At 42.6% G+C, this 27,261-nt stretch overlaps 1 protein-coding gene across 2 annotated transcripts in view; it reads left to right on the top strand.

Annotated features, from left to right (window-relative positions):
* The first annotated feature begins 1,901 nt into the window (after positions 1-1,901).
* DCAF12 (DDB1 and CUL4 associated factor 12) overlaps positions 1,902-27,261 on the top strand; it is a 39,486-nt gene continuing 14,126 nt past the window's right edge. The window contains exons 1-3 of one of the 2 annotated variants that reach the window (XM_040481485.1): positions 1,902-2,514; positions 3,597-3,851; positions 26,814-27,020. In XM_040481485.1, coding sequence (XP_040337419.1) covers positions 2,437-2,514; positions 3,597-3,851; positions 26,814-27,020 — 540 coding nt within the window. In that variant the 5' untranslated portion in view covers positions 1,902-2,436. Of the gene's footprint in view, positions 2,515-2,940; positions 3,261-3,596; positions 3,852-26,813; positions 27,021-27,261 lie in introns of those variants that run through there. The other variant, XM_040481486.1, reaches the window with a different exon arrangement.

Genomic DNA, 27,261 nt, shown 5'->3' with positions numbered 1-27,261 from the left:
CTCACTCCCTGTCCATCTTCATTTAGCCCTTCATTTGTTTCTTTTATAATACCCTTTATAATAAGCTGGCAATATATTTATTTTCCTGAGTTCCATGAGGTATTATAACAAATTATGAACCCTGATTAGGAGGTCACAGGAACCCCCAATTTATCTATCAATTGGCATTTGAACTATTTTCATCGATTGATATTTGAACTATTTTCCATTTATGGCTGTTATGAATAAAACTGAGTACTCTCATGCCTTTTGGTGGACGTAAACACTCATTTCTGTTGATATAACCAGAAGTAGTTCTGGATCATAAGGTACACATACTTAGCCATAGTAGGTACTACCATAGATTTTTTCCAAATTGTACCAATTTATGTGCCCACTAGCAATGTATGAGAGTTCCAGTTATTCTACCTCACCAATCATTGGTATCATCAGTCTTTATTTTTTAAATTTATTTATTTTGGGAGAGACAGCACAAGCAGGGGAGGGGCAGAGGGAGAGGGGGACAGAGGATCTGAAACAGGCTCTGTGGTGACAGCAGCAAGCCACCCACATGCCCCGTTGTCGTCAGTCTTTTAAAAGCAACTGTGGACTTTTAAACTTCAAGGTGAATCTTTATTCCACAGAAATTGTGAGCTCTGCTGGGAGGTACATTTGGCGATAGTTCCTGGGTTGTCAAAATGAAGTGCACCAACTCTGAGGATGAGCCTACAGCCTTTGACATGGGCAGAGGATACCAGGAACCAAGTGCAGCCCAGCATGAGCCTAGATTCTCAAAGGAATTCCAGACTCTTGCCCAGTGGGCTCCTGGGTCACCAAGGGCATTGTGAGGCAAGACAGAACTGCAGCAAGAGGCTCAAAAAGAAAGCTGAACCACTTCTGACCCATTCACCCTGTTCATGTCTCTGAAGGGATAGGCCTGACCAAGTAAGATGGGGCTGCCTTTCCCAAGGTGGCACTAGAGATTAGTGGCAGTGCCCACTTGGGATGGCAGAGGACTCTGTCTCAATCTGGTCTGTTTCGGATTGGAAAACAAATCTAAATCTTGTAGGCAGAACCTTAGATGGGTCAACAGAGCTCCCTGGAGGTATGAAGCCTGAAGCGACCAGCAGGTAACTGGGCACTACAGCCCGAAGCCAGTCAACCCCAAGCAAGAGTATCCTGCTTCCTCAAAGGGTTTCTTTACCTGAGGAAAAGCGGAACCAGCACTCAAATTCCTACAGCATCTTCTGAAAATGGAGGCAAGGGTGATCCTGAAGAAGCCCCCTTCTCTAACTGACAAGCAAAACGGCCACTATACTCTGTAGTTCAGAATTTCACCCAATATGCCCTCATTGAGATGCAACCAGGGCCCAGAGGGAGAGGCAGGCAATGGCAGTCCCCTGTTCCTGTCCTCAATTTAGGAGACATAAGAAACATAAATTAAGGCGTGAGGCCTATTTCATAAAGCACAAAGACCCTGTGGCCCGCAGGTCGTGGGAGTCTAAAGGGAGGCGAGGTCGTAGCTGAGGGAAAGGTGACTGAGGAGCTGTTGCAGCTTGGGCAGGAGAGTCGGGAGAGGTGGACAGCAGGGAATCAGGAGACTGAGAGGAGAACGGAGCCTTAGGACTCCCCAGGGGTGGGAAGGCGGGCAGAGGACCAGGGAGCGGCTTGGGGTGGCTGCGCCGGGCAGGGCAGGTACTCTAAAGAAGGAAAGTCTGGGCACGCCGGCCGGACTCCACCTTACGAGGGTGGGGGAAGGAGGTCCTGCCTCCTCGCACAGAGTCCAGCCCTTGGTGCTGGAGCTCCGTTTGTGATAGGTTCGGGGAAAGTGCGGCGCTCAAAAGGAGATAACCAGTGGTGGCTGCCCAGGAAAGGCGTGTGCTGGGAGGGATTCCTTCTCCGAGGCGGGTTAGTTGTCTTCACTTCCGGGTGCCTGCGGATGAGTAGGCGGGGGTCCAAGGTCAGCGGCCAGAACGCAGATTGCTTTGACCCCTGGTCTTCCACTTCCAGCGGCACTCTGACGACCGTTGGAAATGCGCGGGCGGCAGCAAAACGACAGCCGCGAATTTACCACTTGCAGACCCTAAACCCCACCCCTGAAGGCCAGGCGGCGTCTCCGTGGCGACGTGCAGCGAAGTGCGGCTGCGCAAGGGTGACGGAGCGAGGGCTAAGGGGAGGGGGTGTTTTGGTTCCAGCCGCTCGCCGTCCTTTCAGACTTGTACGTCTGAAAGCTTCTCGTTCCTTCCTTCCCTAACCCCTTCCCTTTCCCTTTCCCTTTCCCGGCCCCGGTCCTCCCTCCCTCCTTTCCCTTCTGCCTGCCTCCCTGGGTCCGGGCCATTTTCCGGGCCAGGCGCTTTAAAGTGCGTGGCCCCGGGGCCCAGTATATGACCCGCCGTCTTGCTAACCCTCGCTACCCCCGCCCCATGTGGCTGCGGGGCCGCTGCGGCGCTGCCCACTATGGCCCGGAAAGCAGTTAGCAGGAAGCGGAAAGCGCCTGCCTCGCCAGGAGCTGGGAGCGACGCTCAGTGCCCGCAGGTGAGGGCTGAGAGGCCAGGACTCGGGTTATATCGCCGAAGCGCCCAGAGGGGGATAGAGTCCTGAGATAAGGGAACCGGAACCCGGGACCAAGGTTTGTAATCAGAGGTGGGGCAAGAGCGTGGCCCAGCCAGTACGGTAAGGGCTGGGTCCCCAGGAATTCATAGGAGAGCAGAAAGGACAGAGAGATGAGACACTGAAGGGAAACTTGGAAACAGGGTATACTCCTCACAAGGCCTACAGCCGGGAGTGGGGCTTGAGGGGAAACTAGAATCTTGGCTTTGGAGGAAGGGAAACCGACGTCGAGTGGAATCAGGAACAAAACCTCCCAGAAGGTACGCGGAGGGAGAGTGAAGTCCACCTCCGGGGGGGGGGGGGGGAGATGATTGCGACCTTTATATGGGAAAGATTCTCCCTCCGGCTACCTCAAGCCCCAACATGGGGTTTTTGGCTCCTGGACCGTTGTAAAAAACAGCACTTCTCAGGTATCATTCCTATACCTCCCTCTTTGAAGGAGAAGACCTTGTTGGACGCGTATTCGGACTCTGATTTCCCGTGCCTCCTACCCCGTTAGTATTTGATTTTTCGAATTCTTCAACCGCCTGGAGCGCGGGACAGGGAGGAAGTCTTTGATAGTGCATCCCTGGAAGGTGTAGGACCCCAGTCTGGCCCTAGTTGCACTCTCCATGCTCCGCGGGGAGTACAGACTGAGAGAGAGAAGGGGACTGGGTAGAGATGCAGCCCAGGTCGGTATAGTAATTATGTGGCCCCTCATTCCCTTCCCTGTCAAGTATAGCTTTAGGGGATTTGAATCCTTCACTCCTAAAAGGCCTAGTAAACCTTTTGACCTCTTTTCTGCTTCCATTCCCTTGTCTTTCAGCCCTTGTTTCTCATAGGTTTGACTATGAGCAGTATCTTTTCAATGTTGGAAGAATTAAATTGGACTTTTCTGTATTGAGTTACCTATTCTGTTGTATGTGAATCCTGCAGGATGAGTTCTTGGTGATTTCTCTGATACAGGAGGATCCCTCCTTCTGAACCAAGGTAGCCAAAGCCCTAATTTCTAATGTTGCTTTACACAGTTTGGCTGGGATCACTCACTTCACAAAAGGAAAAGACTCCCCCCGGTGAAGAGATCCTTAGTGTACTACCTGAAGAACCGAGAAGTCAGGCTTCAGAATGAAACCAACTATTCTCGAGTGTTGCATGGCTATGCAGCACAGCAACTTCCCAGTCTCCTGAGGGAGAGAGAGTTTCATCTTGGAACCCTTAATAAAGTGTTTGCATCTCAGTGGCTGAATCATAGGCAAGTGGTGTGTGGCACCAAATGCAACACGGTAAGTGTCTGGGGTAAGTGAACCTTACCCTATGTCCTGCTCTAGAACCTCTCACTGCTCACTTTCCTCATCAGTTTCTTTTGGGAGGATATTGCCTTACTCTGCTTTCCATTCTCTCCTATCTGTTGATAACTTCCGCTTCTCTTTCTGTCCCTTTTGCCACTTCATCATTTCTTTCCTGATAAATCTTCAGAGGAGCCTGTTTCTTTAGGCCTCTTGCCATATGTACAGTTGTTCCACTGCTTTTTTTGGCCTCATGTTTTTGTGTTGCTTTTTAAGTCAGAGAATGCAGAGGAAAGATTTAGGAAAGAATGATGCTCAGAGAGGGCATCATTTGGGATACATAATAGTGGAAACTTAGGTCTTACCTGCTAGACTAAAGGCATATATAAAAATATTTAAGGATGTGTGGGTGGCTCAGTCGGTTAAGTGTCCAACTTGGGCTCAAGTCATGATCTCATGGTTTGTGGGTTTGAGCCCCACATCGAGCTCTCTGGTGTTAGCGAGAAGCCTGCTTTGGATTCTCTGTTCCCCTTTCTCTGCCTCTACCCTGCTTATGCACTCACTCAACACACGTTCTCTCTCTCTCTCAAAAATAAATAATATTAAAAAAAAATTAACTAGCACTTGGCTCAAGATAAAGCGAGCATTACTTTTTAGGGAGTAGAATCTAAAGATGTATTTCTTTTAAGAAAGGGCAGAGAATGTGTGTTTGGTGGTATATTTCAGGATATAAATGTTTGCTCTTTGTAAAGTAGCCTCCTGAAAAGGATTCAAAAGAGAGAAAAATTATTATATAAGTAGGAAAGTGTTCTTACACAGAATGACTTAGAAAATAGTTATAAGTGAATGAAAGGAAAAATATGTCAGTAATCTATATAATAAGCACAATTACAGGCATAGGTAAAATAGGTCAATCCATGATTGGATATTACAATATGATTGGAACAGAAGGACACAAATAGCATGATTTCAGAGGAATGGTAAGAGGCAGGGCCTGGAGGTGGGAAATGATTCCAAAGGAAGCATGAGAAAAGATGGGATGTAGGCCCAGCTGCTCTCTCTGTTTTCACCTCACCCTGAGTGATTAGACAAGTAATGTCATAATGGCTGGGTAAATTTTCCTTAGGCAGAAGCACAGATTGATTGAAAGAGAGAATATCCTTCTAGATCAAGAAAGTGTTAAGTACCAGAAGTGTTTGTTTATAAAGGACATAGGCAAAGATTTAAACAAGAGTTTTAAGGAAGGAAATAATATCTTGGAGGTTGGGGCCAAACTGACATTTCCTCTTCTGTTGAGCGTTGCTGCTTGTCATACAGAAGCCTTTCAAAACTAAGTAGTGGTGGGGCACCTGGGTAGCTCAGTGTCACATAAGCATCATACTGTTGATCTCAGCTCAGGTCATGATCTCAGCATTCATGGGATCGAGCCCCAGGTTAGGTTCTGGGTTGACATCATGAAACCTGCTTGGGAGTCTCTCTCTCCACCCCTCTCCCCCCACCCCCACTTGTGCACACAGGCACGTGCTTTCTCTCTCAAAATAAATAAACTTAAAAAAAAAAAAACCTAAGTAGTTGTGGAAAGACAAAACTTCCTTTTCCTAGTTTCTCATGCCACCACTCATGGTTTAAGAGCACTGTCATTGTGACTTGGAGTAGAAAAAGAGTTTCCCCATTTGGAGGAATTCATTCTGCTCTCCATGTACATCATCATACTGTTTTGCCTGGCAAATGTTGCTGAATTCTGAACTAAGTTAATAATAGTCTTTTTCTTGAATTTATTGCCTCTATTTTGAAGGTTTGAATAATGTAAAGTAATAATTTACTTTTTTTTTTTAATTTTTATTTTTGAGAGAGACACACACAATAGTGTGAGCGGGGGAGGGGAAGAGAGCCGTGAAAGGGAGACACAGAATCTGAAGCAAGCTCCAGGCTCTGAGCTGTCAGCAGAGAGCCTGATGCGGGGCTCAAAGTCACAAACCATGAGATCACGACCTGAGCTGAAGTCACAAGTTTAACTGAGCCACCCAGGAGCCCCTAATCTACTCTTAATACCTACCTCTTCCTGACTTCCTGTGTCCTCATAACCTAAGGTATTTAAATGAGGGCCTATTTTCTTTATATAGTTTATGTTGTTATTTGTTTAGCTTCCAGAACCAAAGCAGGGAACCAGAAACACTGCTCTTAATTTTGTGACATTTGGCAAATGATTCTCTTGTGTGCCTTTGTTTTCCCATCTATAAAATGGGAGTGGTGATATACAGTGCTGAGAATGTGGCTGTGCACATCTTGGGAAACACTTGTTAGCAATATCTTCCTTATGCAAAAATAGTACTGGTCCGGGCAGCTGTGTGGCTCAGTGGGTGAGCACCCAACTCTTGGTTTCTTCTTAGGTTGTGATCCTGGGGTTGTGGGATCCAGCCGTGCATCAGGCTCCATGATGGACATGGAACCTGCTTGGGATTCTCTCTCTCTCTCTCTCTCTCTCTCTCTCTCTCTCTCTCTCTCTGTGTCTCTCTCTCTCTCTCTGTCTCTCTCTCTCTCTGTTTTTCCCTACCCCCCTCCCCCACCCCACTTGTGAGTACACCTATCTCTAAAAAATATGTATATATATTTGTGGTGATAATGAATGCAAAGCTTTTTCCAATGCTGTTTGCATTCATTGGGACTCCACTCAGTTTGAAAGAAAGGAAAATTAAACAATCTTTGGAAAATATGCCAAGATTCGGGGGAAGAAGAGTTTGTGTTGGATTCTCAATAGTAAGTTTTGGTGTATTGAAATTTTGCAATTTAAATGTATCAAGTAGGAAAAGTATACCACAACCATTCATATCCTAAAATAACCTATTAATTAATGTGTCTGCTGGTTAGAAGCTGTTTTTGTCTTGGGTACTGTTGGTATCATTAGCATTTAACTGAATATACACAAATGCTAAAAAGCCCTATCATTTCCCAGTTAACTAGCTTCGGGCAATAGTATTGAAACTTCTGCTGAGGCATTAGGTCATCCATTATGGAAAAAAACATCAGATATATTCTATGTCTTTCTGTAGCTTGATTCCTGAGGTGGGAATTCTGCTATGCTATGGGCTAACACTCAAACTAGGGGCAGTCACTTAACCCTCAGAATTCTCTGGGCCTATTAAGCATAACTACAAGAATGGTCAACGTATGTCTTAATCATTAATAACATTAGTATGGTCATATATATTTTTAAGTTTACTTATTTATCTCGAGGGAGAGAAAGAGAGTGCACATACTTGTGGGAGGGGCAGAAAGAGAGAGAATCCCAAGCAGGGCCCATGCGGTCAGCTCAGAGCCCAATGTGGAGCTCAGATTCACAAACTGCAAGATCATGACCTGAGAAGAAATCAAGACTCAGGTGTTCAACCAACTGAGCCACCCAGGTGCCCCAGTATGGTCATATTTTTTCTTTTCTTTTCTTTCTTTCTTTTTATTTATTTATTTATTTATTTTGAGAGAGACAGAGACAGAGCAAGTTGGGGGGCGGGGGGGGAGAGAATCCCAAGCAGGCTCCATGCTGTCAGCGCAGAACCCAATGTGGAGCTCTAATCTCGAAACCTCGAGATCATGACCTGAGCTGAAAGCAAGAGACAGACGTTTAACCGGCTCAGCCACCCAGGCACCCCTGGTCTTGTTTTTTCTTTACGTAGAGAAAAAGGGGTAGTATAACCTTAATTGGAACATGGGTCTGGAAATCAGGATGGGTAGGTATATTTTCCTGGTTTAGGATTACAAAGTCAAATTGTGTACAGAGCCAGACACAAAAGCTAATTTAGAGAAGCTTATGAGGCACAAGACAGTAAGAAGTAGCAGGGACTGCAGAGAGCCAGAGAAGGCGTTCTTGGCTCTAGCCAGTTTTTGCCATGCAGGAATTTTTTTTTTCTTTAAGTTTATTTATTTTGAGAGAGACAGAAACAATACAAGTGGGGGAGGAGCAAATAGAGAGGGAAAGAGAATCCCAAGCAGGCTCCGTGCTACCAGCACAGAGCCCAACATGGGGCTCAAACCCAGGAACTGTGAGATCATGACCAAGCCAAACTAAGAGACTCCCAACCAACTCAGCCACCCAGGATTTTTTAATTGTTTTTTAATGTTTGTTTATTTTTGAGAGAGAGAGAGCATGAGCTGGGGAAGGACAGAGAGAGAGGCAGAATCTGAAGCAGGCTCCAGGCTCTGAGCTGCCAACACAGAGCCTGACGTGGGGCTCGAACCCATGAACCGTGAGATCATGACCTGAGCCAAAGTCAGAAGCTTAACTAACTGAGCCACTCAGGTGCCCCAAGAATTTTTTTTTTTTTTTGATGTTGTTTATTTTTGAGAGAGACGGTGCAAGCAGGGGAGGGGCAGAGGGAGAGGGAGACCCAGGATCCAAAGTGGGCTCTGTGTTGATAGCAGAGAACCTGATGCACAGCTCAAACTCCCGAATGGCTCAAACTCCCGAACCGAACTATGAGAGCATGACCTGAGCCAGACACTTAACTGAGCCACCCAGGCCCCCTGCCATGCAGGAATTTGAACCTATTGTTAATTTTTCCTTTTAAGGAGAAACTGGAAATCTGGATTTTTATGGGGAAGAGTGTTAACCATTTGTGAAGATTATCCAGAGTCTGGTGTGACAAGAGCTTTAGGTGTCTGAAAGAGAATTATGAGATTAAGGTTGGAAAGGTTCATTAGGATCAAATTATGGAAGCCATGAAGTGTCAAGTTAAGATTTTATTTGTTGGGGAGTGGAGAGACAAGACCCAAGGATTCGAAACAGGGAGTGACATGGTTGGAGTACTACTTTAAGGGAAAGTGGTTACAGGATGCTAGTGCTATACTATAAATGAGAGGTAATGAGGGCCAAAAGCAGGACAGTGGCAGGGAGAGAGTGAGAAGGAGACAGATAGAATACATCTTAAGAGGGTGAGGGGCGCCTGGGTGGCTCAGTCGGTTGAGCGTCCGACTTCAGCTCGGGTCATGATCTCGCAGTTCATGAGTTCGAGCCTCGCGTCGGGCTCTGTGCTGACAGCTCAGAGCCTGGAGCCTGCTTCAGATTCTGTGTCTCCCTCTCTCTCTGCCCCTTCCCCGCTCATGCTCTGTCTCTCTCTGTCTCTCAAAAATGAATAAACGTTAAAAAAAATTTTTTTTTTTTTAAAAGAGGGCGAATGGGTGGCTTGATCAGCGGAGCCAGGATTTATTAATTGTTTTTTAATGTTTGTTTATTTAAAAAAAAAATTTTTTTTTAATGTTTATTTATTTTTGACACAGAGAGAGACAGAGCATGAATGTGGGAGGGTCAGAGAGAGAAGGAGACACAGAATCTGAAACAGGCTCCAGGCTCTGAGCTGTCAGCACAGAGCCTGACTCAGGGCTCGAACTCATGGACCGTGAGATCATGACCTGAGCCGAAGTCGGCCGCTTAACTGACTGAGCCACCCAGGCGCCCCTATGTTTGTTTATTTTTGAGAGAGAGAGAGAGCGTGAGCTGGGGAAAGACAGAGAGAAAAGCGGAATCTGAAATAGGCTCCAGGCTCTGAGTTGCCAATCTTGATCTTGGGGTTGTGAATTTGAGCCCCACGTTTGGGCATAGAACCTACTTTAAAAAATAAAAGATCTTAATGGTACCATCTGTAGATGGTGACATGCTCAGATATAATCCAGAGGATTAAGTCAAAATTGATACTGATGTCTTGAACCTGGGTAACTAGAAGGATGGCAGGAGAAGTACTGAACAGATTTGAAGAAAAAATGAGTTTAGTTTTATATTTTCACTTAGCTGAAATTTAAAAGAGGGGTAAAGGGGAGTACCTGGGTGGCTCATTTGGTTATATGACTGACTTTGGCTCAGGTCATGATTTCATGGTTCATGAGTTCGAGTCCCACATCAGGCACTTCTGTCAGTGCAGAGCCTGCTTCAGATTCTTTGTCTGCCTTTCTCTCTCTGCCCCTTCCCGTACTCTCTCTCTCAAAAATAAATAAACATTTAAAAAAAAACCAAAACCTTAAAAAAGTAATAAAAGAGGGGTAAAGATTAAAGTTAGTGATTTGGGGAATAGTCATCTATATATATAAGGGATTATTGAAATTCATGCACTACTGGGGCGCCTGGGTGGCTCAGTTGGTTAAGTGTCTGACTTCAGGTCATCATCTCACAGTTTGTGGGTTCAAGCCCCACATCAGGCTCCGTGCTGATGGTGCAGAACCTACTTGGGATTCTCTCTCCTTCCCCTCCTTCCTCCCTCCCTCTCCCCCTTCTACACTCGCCCACTCTGTCTCTCAAAATAAATAAACTTAAAAAAAATTTGCATACTACCATGGGAGAGAGGGTAAAGAAGACACTTTTTTTTTTTAATGTCTGTTTATTTATTTATTTTTTTTAATTTTTTCAACGTTTATTTATTTTTGGGACAGAGAGAGACAGAGCATGAACGGGGGAGGGGCAGAGAGAGAGGGAGACACAGAATCGGAAACACGCTCCAAGCTCTGAGCCATCAGCCCAGAGCCTGACGCGGGGCTCGAACTCACGGACCGCGAGATCGTGACCTGGCTGAAGTCGGACGCTTAACCGACTGCGCCACCCAGGCGCTCCTGTTTATTTTGAGAAAGAGAGTGTGCATGCAAACGGGAGGGGCAGAGAAGGAGAGAGAATCCCAAGTAGGCCCCATGCTCAGGAGTTGGGGCTGCTGAATGAGGGGGCCTTGATCTCACCACTGGGAAATCATGACCTGAGCCAAAAATTAAGAGTCGGATGCTTAACCGACTGAGCCACCCAGGTGCCCCAAAACGGCACTCTTAACTTCCATAAACCTTGCCGAAAATTGCGAAAATTTCATTATATGTGTATTTTCTGGGCATGATGTGGGGAAGGTGGTGTGAAGACAAGGCCATAGTTTTCATGAGATTTTCAAAGGGAGTACTATGAGCCAAAAATGGGTAAGAGCCACTGATATTGAAAGGGTGGCTAAAGATAGAACCTTGGAGAATGTCTACATTTATGGAGCAGGAACTGCTACAAGGAGACCAGGGAGGTCAGAGGAGAACTAGGAGAGTACCAAAAAAATTCAAGAAGGGGGATATTTTGGAGCACCTGGTTGGCTCAGTCAGAAGAGCATGCAAATCTTGATCTTGGGGTCGTGAGTTCAAGCCCCACATTGGGTGCAGAGATTACTTAAATAAAAATTTTTTTTAAAAGAAGAAAAGGGGGTATTTTGAGAGGGGATGGTTTGAAGAGGAGGATAGTAATAGAGTGATAATGTATGCAGAGTTTGAGGTATTTAAGACTATCAGGGACTTAGCATAGTAGATAAAATTGCTTATTGCAGTTACAGAGAACCTACACCAAAGGGAACCAAGGAGCCTCTCAGTAAGAGGGTGTTAGAAGGGACTTAGAAGACTGATTTGTGGGAAGGCTTAAGGAAATGGAACTTTCACAGGAAAATTTCCTGTGAAATTACTTTCACCCAGACACCAAGGCCTAGCTGATAGTACCAAGCTCACTCCCTACGTATCAGGGCTACTTTCTTTTTCTCACCATTTCCCAAAGTAATGGTCAAGGGTATACTGCTGACTTCCCAGATCGACTTGGTGGATCATAATGAAGCAGACAAAATGAGTTTAGGCTGCGATTTGCTGTCAGATGGGAGGAAGAAGAACTTTGAGGAGCCTAATTTTGGGGATGGGGAGGACTGGTAAGCACCAGGGTTGAGAAAATAGCTGTAATGTTTTCACTGAGTTTACATATGCAGATTCCTGAAATAAATGCAGAATATGAGATCCAATTTGAGACACAGGAAAACAAAATATGGTGAAGTGTGGGAGTTTTGCTTTGACCAGATCTTTAATTCATGCTCCTTCATTTTACTATTGTATTTCCCCAAAAGGATTATACCCTTTTAGAAGATACTTTTATCTTAATTTTTTACTTTTTTAAAGATTTTATTTTAAAGTAATTTTTACACCCAACATGGGGCTCAAACCTACAACTGAATGAGCCAGCCAGTTACCCCTAGAAGGTACTTATAAATGCTTGCAGAATTTCTTGGGCCCAACCAGGTGTACAGCATTCTCATCTGTATCCTCCAGTTTTGTTTCATAGGATAGTAATCTGTAAATTAGCCATTTTTTTTTTTTTAATTTTTTTTTTTCCAACGTTTATTTATTTTTGGGACAGAGAGAGACAGAGCATGAACGGGGGACGGGCAGAGAGAGAGGGAGACACAGAATCGGAAACAGGCTCCAGGCTCTGAGCCATCAGCCCAGGCTCCAGGCTCTGAGCCATCAGCCCAGAGCCCGACGCGGGGCTCGAACTCACGGACCGCGAGATCGTGACCTGGCTGAAGTCGGGACGCTCAACCGACTGCGCCACCCAGGCGCCCCTAAATTAGCCATTTTTAAAATGACATGGTTATTCTCTGCCTAGTAAGAAATGTTCAGATTTATTCCAGAATTAGTCTTTATGTTATTTTCAGAATATTTGACTCTTAGAGGAAGATTTTATTATTTATGTTTTATTATTTGTTTTTTGACAGAGAGAGGCAGAACATGAACAGGGAGGGGCAGAGAGAGAGAGACAGAGACAGAGAATCTGAGGCAGCTCCAGCCTCTGACCTGTCAGCACAGAGCCTGACACGGGGCTCGAACTCATGAACCCCAAGATCATGACCTGAGCTGAAGTCAGACGCTTAACCCACTGAGCCACCCAGGCGCCCCTAGAGGAAGACTTTAGATGTGGAAATGATAGAATTGTTATGTTGGCAAGTTCATCTGCTGGGGCACATGTGTGGAAGTGTTTCTACATGGGAAATCCTTGTGGAAATGCCTCAAATTCTAAGGTTTCATATAGAGTTAATTGATGTTAGGAGGCTTTAGGAAGAGGAACAGTAGAAATATGTTTATGCCCCTTACATGTGAAGGTGCTAGAGTTGTTTTTTTCCTGCCCTTTTCTGACTTGTCTTCATGTCTGGGAAGGCCTTTCTTGGATTAACATAGGTGTGGGACTCAGGAATCCTGTTTTGTGTAGTGCACTGCAGACTGTGGATCACCTTCTGTTTGTGAGAAAATTAATGGTCAAGAATGTTAGGACCCGACCAGCAGTCCTGTGGAGGGGTTCAAGAATTTTAGGGCAGTTTTCCTCAACAAGAATGTTGATGGTGTTTTTGGTGGTTTCTTTGTTGTCTGAGACTTTATCTCATTTTTACAGAATATTTCACATTCCTGGTTTCTACTCTGTATATTCCAGCAGTGCTCCCAACCCTCTCTACCCTGCACCCCCAGTGCTCCAAAGAGGAAGTAATTTACAGGGTGTTCAGGGAGGATTTCCCAAAGGAGGAAGGGGCTTCAACTAATGGGGAGGAAGCAGAGGTGTGTGTTCTGTAGCCAAATCAAGAAAGTACAAGAAATGTTGAGGGTCCCTAATAAACCCATTTGGCTGATGCAGGGCAGAAACTATGGGGAAAGAGACTGTGACACATTCACTGGAGGGTTGGCTAACTGAATCTCCCTTGAATAATTTTTTTTTCCTTTGGTTCATGCTAGCCTTTTTTTTTTTTCTTTTTCTAAACATTTATTTATTTTTGAGGGAGAGAAACAGAGTGCCAGTGGAGGAGGGTCAGAGAGAGAGGGAGACACAGAATCTGAACCAAGATCCAGGCTCTGAGCTTTTGGCACAGAGCCAGACACGGGGCTCGAACTCAACTGCGAGATCATGACCTGAGCCAAAGTCAGTTGTTCAACTGACTGAGCCACCCCAACGCCCCTCATGCTAGCCTTTAATAATGAATAATCTTGTTAATCACCTTTCTCATCTAGACAATTGAGTCACATGCAGTATGATCCCTGATATATTTAGAGCCTGTTCCTATAGCTCTATAGCCTTGGAGGATGAGGAAACCTGAGTTGCTGAGAGCAGAGGTTTGCTGGGAGGTGCCTGATAGGCCAGCTACCAGAGGAAAGTTAATAATAAAACAGTCTAGAGGTGCCCAGGTGGCTTAGTTGGTTAAGCATCCAACTTTGGCTTGGGTCATGATTTCACGGTTTGTGAGTTTAAGACCCATATCGGACTCTGCGCTGGTAGGGCAGAGCCTGCTTGAGATTCTCTCTCTCTCCTCTCGCAAAATAAATAAATAAACTAAAATAATAATAATAATAGGACAGTGTAGTTATTTCAGTTGGTTCCTACTTTCCTTGAACCCTTCCAAAGCTTGTCCTCCCCACCCCCAAGGCCAATCACTTGAACGGCTGTCATATCATCAAAGGAATAAAAAAGTTCCATGAGCTAAGCATGACTTCCTTTGTCAGTTTACTTGTTTTAAAATTCTTTTTTAATGTTTTTATTTATTTTTGAGACAGAGAGAGACAGAGCATGAGTGGGGCGGGGCAGAGAGAGAGGGAGACACAGAATCCAAAGCAGGCTCCAGGCTCTGAGCTGTCAGCACAGAGCTTGAGGCAGGGCTCGAACTCACGGACTGTGAGATCATGACCTGAGCTGAAGTCAGACCCTTAACTGACTGAGCCACCCAGGCGCCCCCAGTTTACTTGTTTTAAATTGATGCATATTTGATTTCTGATACTTAGGCCTTTGTTTCTCAGGCATGACCCAGAAACCAGCTGCATCACAGTCACTTGAGGTGTGTGCTAAAAATGCAGTTTCCTTGTCCCTGCTCCAGTATGGATTCAGGATTTCCCTCAATGAAACCTAGGAATTGACATTTTATTAGTATTTTTTTTTAATTTATTTACATCTATTTATTTATTTTCAAGTTCATTTATTTTTTCTCAGTACTCTCCACACTCAGTGTGAGGCTCAAACTCATGACCCCGAATTCAAGAGTTGCATACTCTTCCGACTGAGCCAACCAGGTGCCCCCCTTTTTTTTTTTTTTTTTTTTTTTTTTTAAGTAATCTCTATACCCAGCATGGGGCTTGAACTCATAACCCCGAGATCAAGAGTCATATGCTCTACCAACTGAGCCAGCCAGGTACCTGAGGAATTGGCATTTTAGACAAGCTCTCAGGCAATTGTTACATGAATCACTGGATTAGACTTTATGCTATGTAGCAATAATTTTTTTGCTACCTTATTAAATCTAGATCAGTTGTTTGAATCCTCCCTGTATATTCTAAACTATGTTCAGGGCATAAGTGGGACATTATAGTTGATGGATCTGGAAGAATGTCCTTGTAGGCATGTTGGTTAGTATCTGTTCAGCGCCAGTAGGGTATAATTAGATGTTATTTCTGCACTTTGAAGAAGCCCTTGACAAATGGTTATTTTTCTTTTCTTTTTCAATTATTATTTTTCTGATTTGCCTGTTCCTGATCTCAATTACAAATAAAGCAAGATATTTGCCCATTATTTTTTCAACTCAGATCTTAGCTTAGGACATTAGTTTCCAAGTTTTTGGTCTCTTTTCTAGCAGATTAATATGTAAACATATGTCAGAATATCCACATTTGTTTGTTTTTTGGGTTTTTTTTTTTTAAGATTTTATTTTTAAGTAATCTCTATACCCAACTTGGGGCTCAAACTCAACCCCAAGATCAAGAGTCTCCAGCTCTTTTGACTGAGCCAGAATATCCACATTTATACCAACAAATTTGATGATGTCATTTTGTATTGCATATTTAGATTCAAAGATTTGTGGGTTGAGTGTGGGCTCTGTTTCTTATTAACTTTGTGCCTATGGACAAGCTCAAATACCTTCTCTTAAGCCTTTCTTCTCTCACCTTTAAAATAAATGGAGAAAGTAGTACCTGCCTAGCAGGGTCAGGAACAGAATTAAATAAAATGTTATTCAGCACAGTGCCTAAAACATGTGTTTAGTAAATTGTTGATGTAATTAATGGTGGCAGTGAAGAAGAAGTGGCAGTAGTGATTTGTTGGTCCTAGACTTTAGGTTTATTTTTGGCCAGGTTTGGGTGTGCTTAAGGTAAATAGCATTTCTGTACCCTGTAAATGGCTTCTTTCTGTATGGTAGTTACATTCCAAGTAGCTTAGACATTTTACAGTAATTCATCTAGGGCCACCTGGCTGGCTCAGTCAGTGGAGCATGCCACTCTTGATCTCAGGGTTGTGGGTTCGAGCCCATGTTGGGTGTAGAGATTACTTGAAAATAAAATCTTGAAAGAAAGTATCATCTAAAAATAAATAGATAAATAAATAATCCCTATTGTCTTTATTATATTTATATAATAATTTATGTAAGGAAGTACAATTAGGAAATTATATTTAATTTCATTATAGAAGGAATACAGATAAAAGCAAAATATTTTTCTGTGTACAAATTAATACCTAGTTCTGATAAGGATGTGGTGAAACAGGTACATATATACATTGCCACTGAAACCCTTTTTTGACAGCAATTTGGCATTATATTTCAAAAGTCTGGTACATATTAATTATTGAATGAAGAGCCTAAAAATATCATACCCTTTGACCTAATATTTTCAGACTAGGGAATTTATCCATAGGAAGAGAAGTCTTTTTTAATGATATAATCATTGCAAGCTATTTTATCTAAATATTAACAAAAAGAGAATACTTGAATAATTTATGGTAAATCACATCTGCATGATATTATGCAGAAATTAACATAATTATGAAGACTAATAACATGCAAAGCATTTGATATGTTAAATGTAATGAGATACAGAATTCTATCTGTGTTTATTATAGCTGTACACAATTATGCATTGACAAATGAAAAAACAGATTTGAAAAGAGAGGGGGCACCTGGCTGGCTCAGTTGGTGGAGTGTGCAACTCTTGATCTCTGTGTCATGAGCTTGAGCCCCATGTTGGCATAGAGATTACTTGATAAAAATAAAAAGAGAGGATTCTGAGTGATCTTTTTTGCATTTTTTTTACTTCGTTATTGTTGATAAAATATTGTTAATAAACTTATTTTATTTTTATTTTTATTTTTTCAACGTTTTTATTTATTTTTGGGACAGAGAGAGACAGAGCATGAACGGGGGAGGGGCAGAGAGAGAGGGAGACACAGAATCGGAAACAGGCTCCAGGCTCCGAGCCACCAGCCCAGAGCCCGACGCGGGGCTCGAACTCACGGACCGCGAGATCGTGACCTGGCTGAAGTCGGACGCTTAACGGACTGCGCCACCCAGGCGCCCCTAAACTTATTTTTTTAAATGTTACTTCAGCTAGATGAATCTTCTTTTTTCTTAGTCTAAAACAATGGTGGAAGTGGCCTTGTTCATTGCTTGTCTTGTTTACTGACAAAAATTCAGCATAGTTATGTATTATATATCTTTTCTGGGGAGAGGAAATAAAATACAGTGGTAGGATATATAGCAAAAGGAGTTTCCTTTCTGAGTCACATAAGGATTTTTTTCGAACTCAAAATAACATCTAGAGAGAAATCTTCCTTCTGAGTGGGCAAATACACAACCATATTGTCCTTAAGACTTGGTACTATAATGCTTAGAAAGTAAAAGTGAGAGAAATAGGATTTTGCAATCATATCATTGTTTTAACACTGTTATTATTGAAAGCTTATAATTTTTTAATATACCAGATAAGTAATTAATATGTAACTATAATCTCTCTACTTTCCAGTAGTTTAGAGATAAGGCTCCCTGTTAATTCTGAATAGATGGTTTTATAACTAATTAGAAATGCTGTAGGGGAAGAAAAAGCTGAGAATAGAGTTGATTTCAGGGTTGTGAGTTTGAGCCCCGCATTAGGTGTAGAGATTACTTAAAAATAAATCCATAAAAAAAATTTAAAAAGAATACACTTCCAATAAATGACTCTTTAAAAAAATCAGTTTATTGAACTTGTTAGATATAAAATTTGCAAAGAATTATGTCACTTAATTCTAGGATAATTATAAATCCTAGTATGTCCTCCTTCCACAAAAATCATGATTCTAGTGGGAAAATACCAGAATTCAGGATCCCATAGGAAGTATCATTGCTAATTTTAGCAAGTCAGCCCATAGCCACCTTTTGAAGGAACAGTTTATAGTCACAATTCAGAGAGTAAGAGGTCTTGGCATAGCATAGGAGCCTGGATTTAGATACAAGGATGTTCATTGCAGTGTTTTATACTACTGAAAATTTGAACACAGCATAAATGTTTAATAATAGGAGATGCAGGGTGCCTGCTAGCTCAGTTGGAAGAGCATGATTACTTAAATCTTTAAAAAATAATAATAGGAAATAATAATGTGCTAGTATACACATATGGTGAACTACCTTATAGGCATTAAGAAATATGTAGAACTATATCAACTAATTTGGAAAGCTGTTACTGCTGTATTAAATAAAACTATATAAAATAATATGTGACATCACATTTTACAAATGAAGAAATATACGCAGGCATGTGACTGAGTGTGTAGTAAAGGGCCTGAAAGAAGATACAGAGAGTGAGTGATAGGATTGTGGTGGTTTTTATTTCCTAATACCTGCTTTTCTATGTTTTATAAATTTAGGATGCATTATTTTTGTATGTATGTATGTATGTATGTATGTATTTATTTATTTATTTATTTATTTATTTATTTATTTATAACTTTTACTTATTTTGGGAGAGAGCACGAGTAGGAGAAGAGCAGAGAGAGAGAATTCCAAGCAGGCCCACACTGTTAGTGTCAAGCCCATTGTGGGGCTCGTACTCACATACCATGAGATCATGACCTGAGCTGAAACCAAGGATCAAAAGCTTAACCGACTGAGCCACCCAGCCTCCCCAGTCCTTTTACTTTAAATAACCACACGATCTCTCCTTTAATATACTTGGAATTAAAACAATGACCTGGGCTTTCTGGTGTCACAACTCTTCTAGGTCCTGAACAGTCTGAAATATTTGTAGCTATGGAGTCTTGATATTGTTCAAGCAGCATATTGAGCTCAGCTGTATCCCCAACCTCCTGTGCAGCAGGATGCAGGTGGGCAGGGAACTGGCTTTTACAGGTGGGCTAGACAGAATGCCTGATTTTCCTGGTCATCGTTGGAGTCTTAAATACAACTCATTATCTTGATCCTTTTCTTATATTGTGCAAGTCATATGTGTTCGTTGAGAAAAAAATTAAGGTAACTGGGACTACGTTTTTATTTATTTGTTTGTTTATTTATGTTAATGTTTTATTTATTTTTGAGAGCCAGAGACAGACAGAGTGTGAGTGGGGAAGGGCAGAGAGAGGGAGACCCAGAATCTAAAGCAGGCTCCAGGCTCTGAGCTGTCAGCACAGAGCCCGACATGGGGCTCAAACCCACAAACTGTGAGATCATGACCTGAGGCGAATTCTGACGTTTAATCAACGAGCCACCCAGGTGCCCCATGTTTTTATTTATTTTGAGAGAAAAGAAGAGAACAAATCCCAAGGATCATGGGGCTCAATCCCAGGATCATCATCTGAGCCGATATCAAGAGTCTGAGCTTAGGGGCGCCTGGGTGGCTCAGTCGGTTGAGCGTCTGACTTAGGCTCAGGTCATGATCTCACAGTCCGTGAATTCGAGCCCCACGTTGAGCTCTGTGCTGACAGCTCAGAGCCTGGAGCCTGTTTCAGATTGTGTCTCCATCTCTCTCTGAACCTCCCCCATTCATGCTCTCTTTCTCTCTCTCTGTCTCAAAAATCAATAAAGGTTAAAAAAAAAAATTAAAAAAAAAAAAAAGAGTCTGAGCCAACTGAGCCACTCAGGTGCCCCAGGAATTATGTTTTTAAAAGCTTATTCATTTAGGTGCCTGGCTGGGCCACTCAGTAGAGCATGCACCTTCATCTCAGGGTTGTAAGTTTGAGCCCCACATTGGGTATAGAGATTACTTAAAAATAAGATTTTTTTTTTAAGCTTATTTATTTTATACCATAGCATGAACAGCTTTCCATGTTAATAAATATTCTCTACTCTGTCTTTTTTTTTCTTTTTTTTAAGTAAACTCTACCCCCAGCAAGGGGCTTGAACTCATGAACCCAAGGTCAGTAATCACATACTCTACTGACTGAGCCAGGCCCATTCTTAAAAGCTGTATAATAGTCCACTGTGTGGCTATACCCAATCCCCTGTGGTGTCTCACTATTTAAAAATTTATTTTATTTATTTATTTTTAAAAGATTTTATTTTAGGAGCACCTGGGTGGCTCTGTTGATCATCCGACTCTTAGTTTCGGTTCAGGTCACGATCTTGTGGTTTGTGGGTTTGAGTGCTGTGTTGGACTCCGCACTGACAGTGCAGAGCCTGACTGGGATTCTCTCTCTCTCTCTCTCTCTCTCTCCTCTTTCCGCCCCGCCCCTGCTTGCATTTGCACACATGCTCTTTCTTTCTCTCTCAAAATAAATGAATTAAAAAAAAAATACTTAAAAAAAAAAGATTTTATTTTTTAAGTAATTTCTATACCCCGTATAGGGCTTGAACTCTCAACCCCAAGATCAAGAGTTACATGTTCCACCAACTGAGCCAGCCCGGTGTCCCAAAATTAATACATTTTAGTTAAAACTATTCACCAATCATTATTTCCTTAGCATAAGTTCTTAAAATTGAAATTATAGGCTTTACGTGTGTTGAAATTTTTGATACATATTGTCTGACCATTTTCTGTTGATCTTCTTGGTCTTGGCTCTCTCCTTTGCTCCTACTCATTTTCTTGGTTTGGAATAGGAATGGATTCTTTGATTTTGGTTGTCTTCCATTTACCCAACTTTCAGCAGACTTAGGCTGCCCAGTTGGCTTTTTCTGTCTGACTGAGTATAATTTATCTTGATATCTGTGTAATCTATGTGGATTTGTTTTCCTTTATCCATTAGGCTCCAGGTAAAACACTTCGAAATTTTAGAAATTTTGTGAGCCCCTTCATTTTATTAAGCTACCTTCATCTTTCTATGTATGCACATTTGTGTGTATCTACGTGTATTATACATGCATTCAGAGATATACTCTCTAATTTTATAAGCTTCCTGATTGTAAGTCCTTTGCTTTCATTTTTTTCCCCTCTGTTCTAGAATGTAAGCTGCAGGGAGCCATTTAGATTCAAACTTACCTTGCCATGCTGCTAGTTCCTGGCAGGGATCCCAGTAGGTTAATGTGGAGTAGCCCCATTCTGGGATTTGTTACAGGAACTGCATGAAGCCTTGGCCCCTTGTCAGAGAGCTTGGGGAAATACTCTGTGGCAGCTCACTCACATCCCTTTCCCTTCCTTTGAAAAAGCAAAAAGTTTCTGTCCTTCACATGGTGCTTTGTCATTCCTCTGCAAGAGTGAGGTTGGGGGTAAACTCCTGGTTTCCTGGGTCCTGTAGAGACTTAGCTATTAACTTTTTCATTTCCCCTGTATCAGATGTTTTTCATCAAGTGTAGATGAAACTACACCATACAGAACTAAACAAACATTAGAATAGTGTATTGCTAGGGCACCTGGGTGACTTAGTTGGTTAAGTGTCTGACTTCAGCTCAGGCCATGATCTCACAGTTCACGAGTTCAAGCCCCACATTGGGCTCTCTGCTGTCAGCACGGAGCCTGTTTCAGATCTTCTCTGCTCCTCCCCGGCTCATATTCTCTCTCTCAAAAATAAATAAACATTAAAAAAAATAGTGTATATTTTTTAGAATAGTATATCACTATTAATTGTTACTTGTTAAGCACCAATTATGTGCCAAGCCCTGTGCTGGATGCTTTATGTTTTATTAGATCTTTTAGCAACCCTAGAGGTAGATCTTATTCTATTTTTATAGATGAGAAACAAAATATAGAAAGGTTAAGTGACTTGCCTAAGATCACACAGCTAATAGGTAACAAATTTGAAATTCAAATCTAGATTTCTCAAAACTGGAGTCATTGGACTTAAGACTTTCTTGGACATGAATAGTTGAAACCTTTTCTCCACATCTTTTCTGGATGGCAGAAATGGACCTCTGTATTAAGACAGGAATGGCCACACACACACACGGATAAAAGAATGGGCTGACACAGTGGCTAAAATCATCTTTAGCCTGCCCTCAGATTCCATAAGAGAAACTTGGATCTTTCCAGATTGCAGGTCAGTTTACTCTTGTATCTTATCAAATTCATTACTCTTAGTATACAGAACAGATTCTCTACATCAGTGCTTCTCAAGCATCAGTATACCTAGAGATCTTGGGAAACTCCAGATTCTTATTAAATATGTGTAGGGCAGGGCTTGAGATTCTTGGGTTCCAACAAGCTCCTTTGAATAGCAAGCATCTAGATCAGTGATTATTAAACCTGGGCAATCATTAGATTCACCTGGAGATCCTTGAAAAGAAGTCAGTTTTACAGGCCCCAGAGTTGGAAATTGGAGGCATTTTAGGGTAGGGCCTGGGAATTGTTTTTCTTTTATAGTGTTTCTAAAAAAGAAAACTCCCCAGGTTATTGTGATAATCAATTAGGGAATCATTGGTCTCAAAGGTAGCATGTTATGGATGCATTGTCCCACAAAACAAAAACACAGAGGTATAAGTGGGCAGTTAATTTTGCTTCATTAAACATTTGAGAGGGACTGTGTTGGTTAGAGATCATTTGCTCTAAAAGAGTAAGAAACCCACTCATGGTTGTTGTTGTTGTTGTTGTTTTTAATTTTTCTTAAATGTTTTATTTATTTTTGAGAGAGAGAGAACAGGGGAAGGACAGAGAGACGGGGACAGAAGATCCGAAGCAGGCTCTCTGGCTCTGCACACTGACAGCAGAGAGCCCAACGTCGGGCTCGAACTCACAAACTGTGAAATCATAACCTGAGTCGAAGTCAGACACTTAGCCAACTGAGCCACCCAGGCACTCCCCCCGCTGATGTTTATTGGAAGGGCTAATATGCAAACCCCAAGAGTAGGAAGTATCTCTAGATCTCAGAAGGAAACAGAACTAAGAATTGGAAAGCTGTTAGGAATTAAGGATGTCCGTGCTGTCTCTCTTCTGTTCCTTTCTCTCTGGGACTGGCTTTGGTAGAAATTGGTCACCCAGACAGTCTGGTCTAATGCCTCCAAACCAGTTTCACATTCCTGAGAGAATCTGATCAGTCCAATCTAGCCTCTGGATTGGTTCTCCCTGAGCCAGGAGGCCACCTCTGGACAATTCTCTGATCTGGAGATCTGGACTTACATCAGACGCACCTTAATAGGGCCCCACTCTGAATGCAGGGATATGTGGTCCCCTAAACATTGTTGGTCACACTTCCTGAAAGGTGTCTTCTACAAGTGCTTACTATATAGCTTTGCACTGTTGGGGTAGGATTACAGAACTAAATAAGATAAATCTCCTACTCTTTGAATTGGGAGGGCATTGTAATTGGGGGGGAGAGAGACAAAGATTTTAAATTAGTGTTGTGGGTAGAGGGGTATCTGGGAAACCTGCAAGAGAAAAACTTATCCAGCCTGGATATTTAGGGAATATTCAGAGAGGGCATACTGAACTGAATCGTGAAAGATAAGTACGTGCTGGCCACATATAGAAAAGAGGGGGAAGTAGTTGTGGCTTTGTGAACAGCACAAGCATGAAACAAAATAATTATATTTCATTGAAGATTTTGGGTGAATAATAAGTAATAAGCCATTATTTCTAGAGCATGAGGTCCATGGCAGGTTGTAAAGCTAGAGAGAGAGGTTGGGGCCAGATTGAGGAGCCTTGATGCTGTGATAAGGAGTTTAGATTTAGATAAAGAGGAATGAATAGATATTTTTTTCTTTTCTTTTTTTTTAATGTTTGTTTATTTTTGAGAGAGAGACAGAGCGTGAGTGGAGGACAGACAGAGAGAGAGGGAAACGCAGAATTCAAAGCAGGCTCCAGGCTCTAAGCTGTCAGCATAGAGCCTGATGTGGGTCTCGAACTCACGAACTTTGAGATCATGACTTGAACCGAAGTCGGACGCTTAACTGACTGAGCCACCCAGGTGCCCACCAATGGAAATTTTTAACTGATATGGGAGGATTGCCATTTTTGTCAAGATGACATATTAAAGTGTGGAGAATAGGGGCGCCTGGGTGGCTCAGTCAGTAGAGCGTCTGACTTCGGCTCAGGTTATGATCTCACAGCTTATGAGTTTGAGCCCTGCATCGGGCTCTGTGCTGACAGATCAGAGCCTGGAGCCTGCTTCAGATTCTGTGTCTCCCTCTCTCTCTGCCCCCACCCTGCTTGTGCTTTCTGTCTTTCATAAATGAATAAATATTAAAAAAAAAATATTTTTAAATGTGGAGAATAGTTTTGATTTTGGCCTTGCCTGAAGGTACAAAGACCAGTTGCCATTGTCCAGACAGGTGATGAGAAAAAGGATGGAAAGGTAGGAGCCAACTGTGAGACTATTTAAGATGTAGATTTGGCAGGTCTAGATTGGATGATGGGAATGTGGGAGGAGTTGAGAAGGAAGGTAATTTGTTTTGCACATATATTTATTTATTTATTTATTTATTTATTTATTTATTTATTTATTTATTTTATTTATTTTGAGAGAGAGAGAGCGAGAGAGAGCGAGCATGCACAGGCAGGCAGAGGACTGGCAGAGGGAGAGGAAGAGAGAGAATCTTAAGCAGGCTCCATACCCAGCACTTAAGAAACTGAACCACCCAGGCACCCCTGGACATTATTGAGTTTAAAATGCCTATGGAGTACATCAACAATGGTGCCTGTTAGGCCGGGAATCTGCCTTAAGTAGTTCTCAAGGCTTATATTATAGATTCAGGGGAGGTTGTGCCTCCCCACCCCACTTTCTTTTTAAAATTTTTCCTCAGTCTCTGGCACTCTTTTTTTTTTTTTTTTTTTTTAATGTTTGTTTATTTTGAGAAAGAGACAGAGCATGTGCATGGGAGAGGGGCAGAGAGAGAGAGAGAGAAAATCCCAAGCAGGCTCTGCACTGTCAGCACAAAGCCTGACCCTGGGCTTGATCCCACGAACTTGAGATCATGACCTTAGTCAAAATCAAGAGTTGGACACTTAGCTTAACTGACTGAGCCACCCAGGCACTCCAGTGGAGAGAGCTCTTAATCAGACTTCCTGCATCCCTGCCTTACACCAGCATAAATGTGTCCTGGACCAAGAGCAGACATGAAAGATGTTAGCACATGTGTGTGCCTCACAGTGCTGTCCATGCAGTGGGCAGTAGTGGTTAGTAAACACTTGAGTGAGCAAGCGAAGAGTGACGTGGGCAGTAGGTCCAGGTCCCTTAGATATGGGTGTTGATTAGAACATGACCTCACCTGACTGCATTCCCCTTCACTGACTTGGAAAGACATCCCTATGAATTGTTGGAAGGAAGCAAGTGGGGACATCGTGTAGTACATGCAGTCCTGATTCTGTCAGATTTCACATTCACCTCTTATTTGTGAGGTGAGGTCAGAAGGTTGAGTGTACCAGAAGGTTAAAGGCTGCCTTATTTGCTCTGCTACTGTTGATTCTTGCAAAGAGGCGCCACCTGCCTCTCAGTAGCTGGGAGCTAACACTCAGATTCCTCATCTGTAAAATGGGACCATCAGAGAGTTCTGGTCTGCTCATCTTTACAGCAGTCTCTGCCCCTCAGCACTGCCCACATTGGTGTGTCCCGAGCACTGTGGGGCCTCAGCAGCCTCCCCAGCCCCACCGACCCCAGGTGTGGCAACCACAGATGTCCCTGGACATGGCCAGATGTCCCCCAGGGGGACTTTTAAGTAACTGGAAGCCCCCAGCACAGAGTCTGGCATACTCACCAGCCAGGATTTTCCTTTTTCTCTACTGCTGAGGGCATTATCGTGGTGTTTGCTCACCTGGGTTTTAAATTAAAAAAAAAAAAAAAAAAAAAAAGTTGGACGCTTAAGTACCAAGCCATCCAGGCACCTCTCTCCCTGGCACTCTTATTCCAGGTACTCCTTCCCTTATATTTAAATTTAAGGCCTATCTAGTTTCTCCTTTCCTAGACCTTCTTCTGGCACAAGCAGTAGGTTACTTTATACAAAGATTTGACGTGATTTGGCTTCATCACAAGAGCTGCTGAGAGGATTTTAAGCTGACTTCTACACTAAGGTGTATGACATTAGAGATTATTTCTCTCTCGTGCATAGACACATTGCTAGCTCCTAGAACAGTACTTGGTATTTTAGGTGGTCCTGAACAACTGAGTGAAAGAGTGAATCATTTAATTCTATAAAGAGTTTATTAAAAGACTTGGGATTGTTCTTTCTCTGAGACTGATCTTTTCTGTAAAACATTTCTCTGAGTTAAATCTTGCAGAGTGGCAAGAGGTTAGTTTGGAAAAGAGGTGGAGAGCATTTCAGGCAGAAGCAGCAGCATGAACAAAGGCATGGGGCATGTGAATGGTGTACGTGCTTAGAGAAAAGCAGTGAGATAATTAATAACTCTTACCTTGTCATATGTCTCAGGTCACTCCAGCAAACCTAACATTTATAACACAGTTAATAGTGGTTATGATGATGGGTTCTGGGAATTGTTTATAAGTTTCTCTGCATGAGTAGATAAGAATTAGATATATAAAATAAGTCCAGAATGGTAGAAAACCTTTAGTTGGGTTCTTTAGGTCCATAGTCTAATGAAAGTCCTCTTTGAAGCTGCCCTTTTTTTTTTTTTTAAGTTTATTTATTTATTTATTTATTTATTTTGAGAGTGGGGGAGCGGGAGCGGAGCAAAGAGAGAGGGAAAGAGGAGGAAAAGAGAAAAGAATCGCAAGCTTGGGACTGGGGCTTGATCTCAGGAACGGTGAAATCAAGAGCCAGATGCTTAACTGACTGAGCCAATCCAGGCACCCCTGAAGCTGTCTTTGAATCCCAGACAGAGTTTACTGCTTGTTAATCTGTGTTCATGCAGTATATTATACCTTTCTCTGTTATATTTCCTTATTTTCATATTTCATTTGACTAATAACCCTGACTATGCCTTTAACAATTTCTAGGGTCTAACATGTAGTAGAGATTAATTAAAGTTTGATGGATAATTGAATGAATGGATGTTTGTACCCAGGGTTATCCATATTAAAGAGAAACTGTGTCACCTTCTTTATCCCTTTTCTTGTAGCTATTTGTAGTGGATGTGCAGACAAGCCAGATCACCAAGATTCCCATTCTGAAGGACCGGGACCCTGGAGGTGTGACCCAGCAGGGCTGTGGTATCCATGCCATTGAGCTGAATCCCTCCAGAACTCTGTTAGCCACTGGAGGAGACAACCCCAACAGTCTTGCCATTTACCGGCTGCCTACGCTAGATCCTGTGTGTGTGGGTGATGTAAGTTTCCCCAGTAATTGTAGTTAGAGGTAACCTGTTTTTAAACAGAGCCTGCTAGGTAACATGGACCCTCCTCCCACATGCCCCCTGGGAAGGAATAGTTTCCCCTAGATTTCTGCTAACTCCAGGGGCATGGGGGTGGGGTGAGAGGGTAGAAATATCTGAATGGGGACTGAATTCCCCATAGAGAGTATCTGGTATATTGAGAGTGTTGTTCAATAAAGCAGTGAGCAACACACCT

Source organism: Herpailurus yagouaroundi, unplaced genomic scaffold, assembly GCF_014898765.1.
Source record: "Herpailurus yagouaroundi ecotype Mexico unplaced genomic scaffold, PumYag 160, whole genome shotgun sequence".
NCBI lineage: Eukaryota > Metazoa > Chordata > Mammalia > Carnivora > Felidae > Herpailurus > Herpailurus yagouaroundi.
The sequence above is the reverse complement of the archived record's forward strand: the minus strand, read 5'-3'. Positions and strand labels throughout refer to the sequence as shown.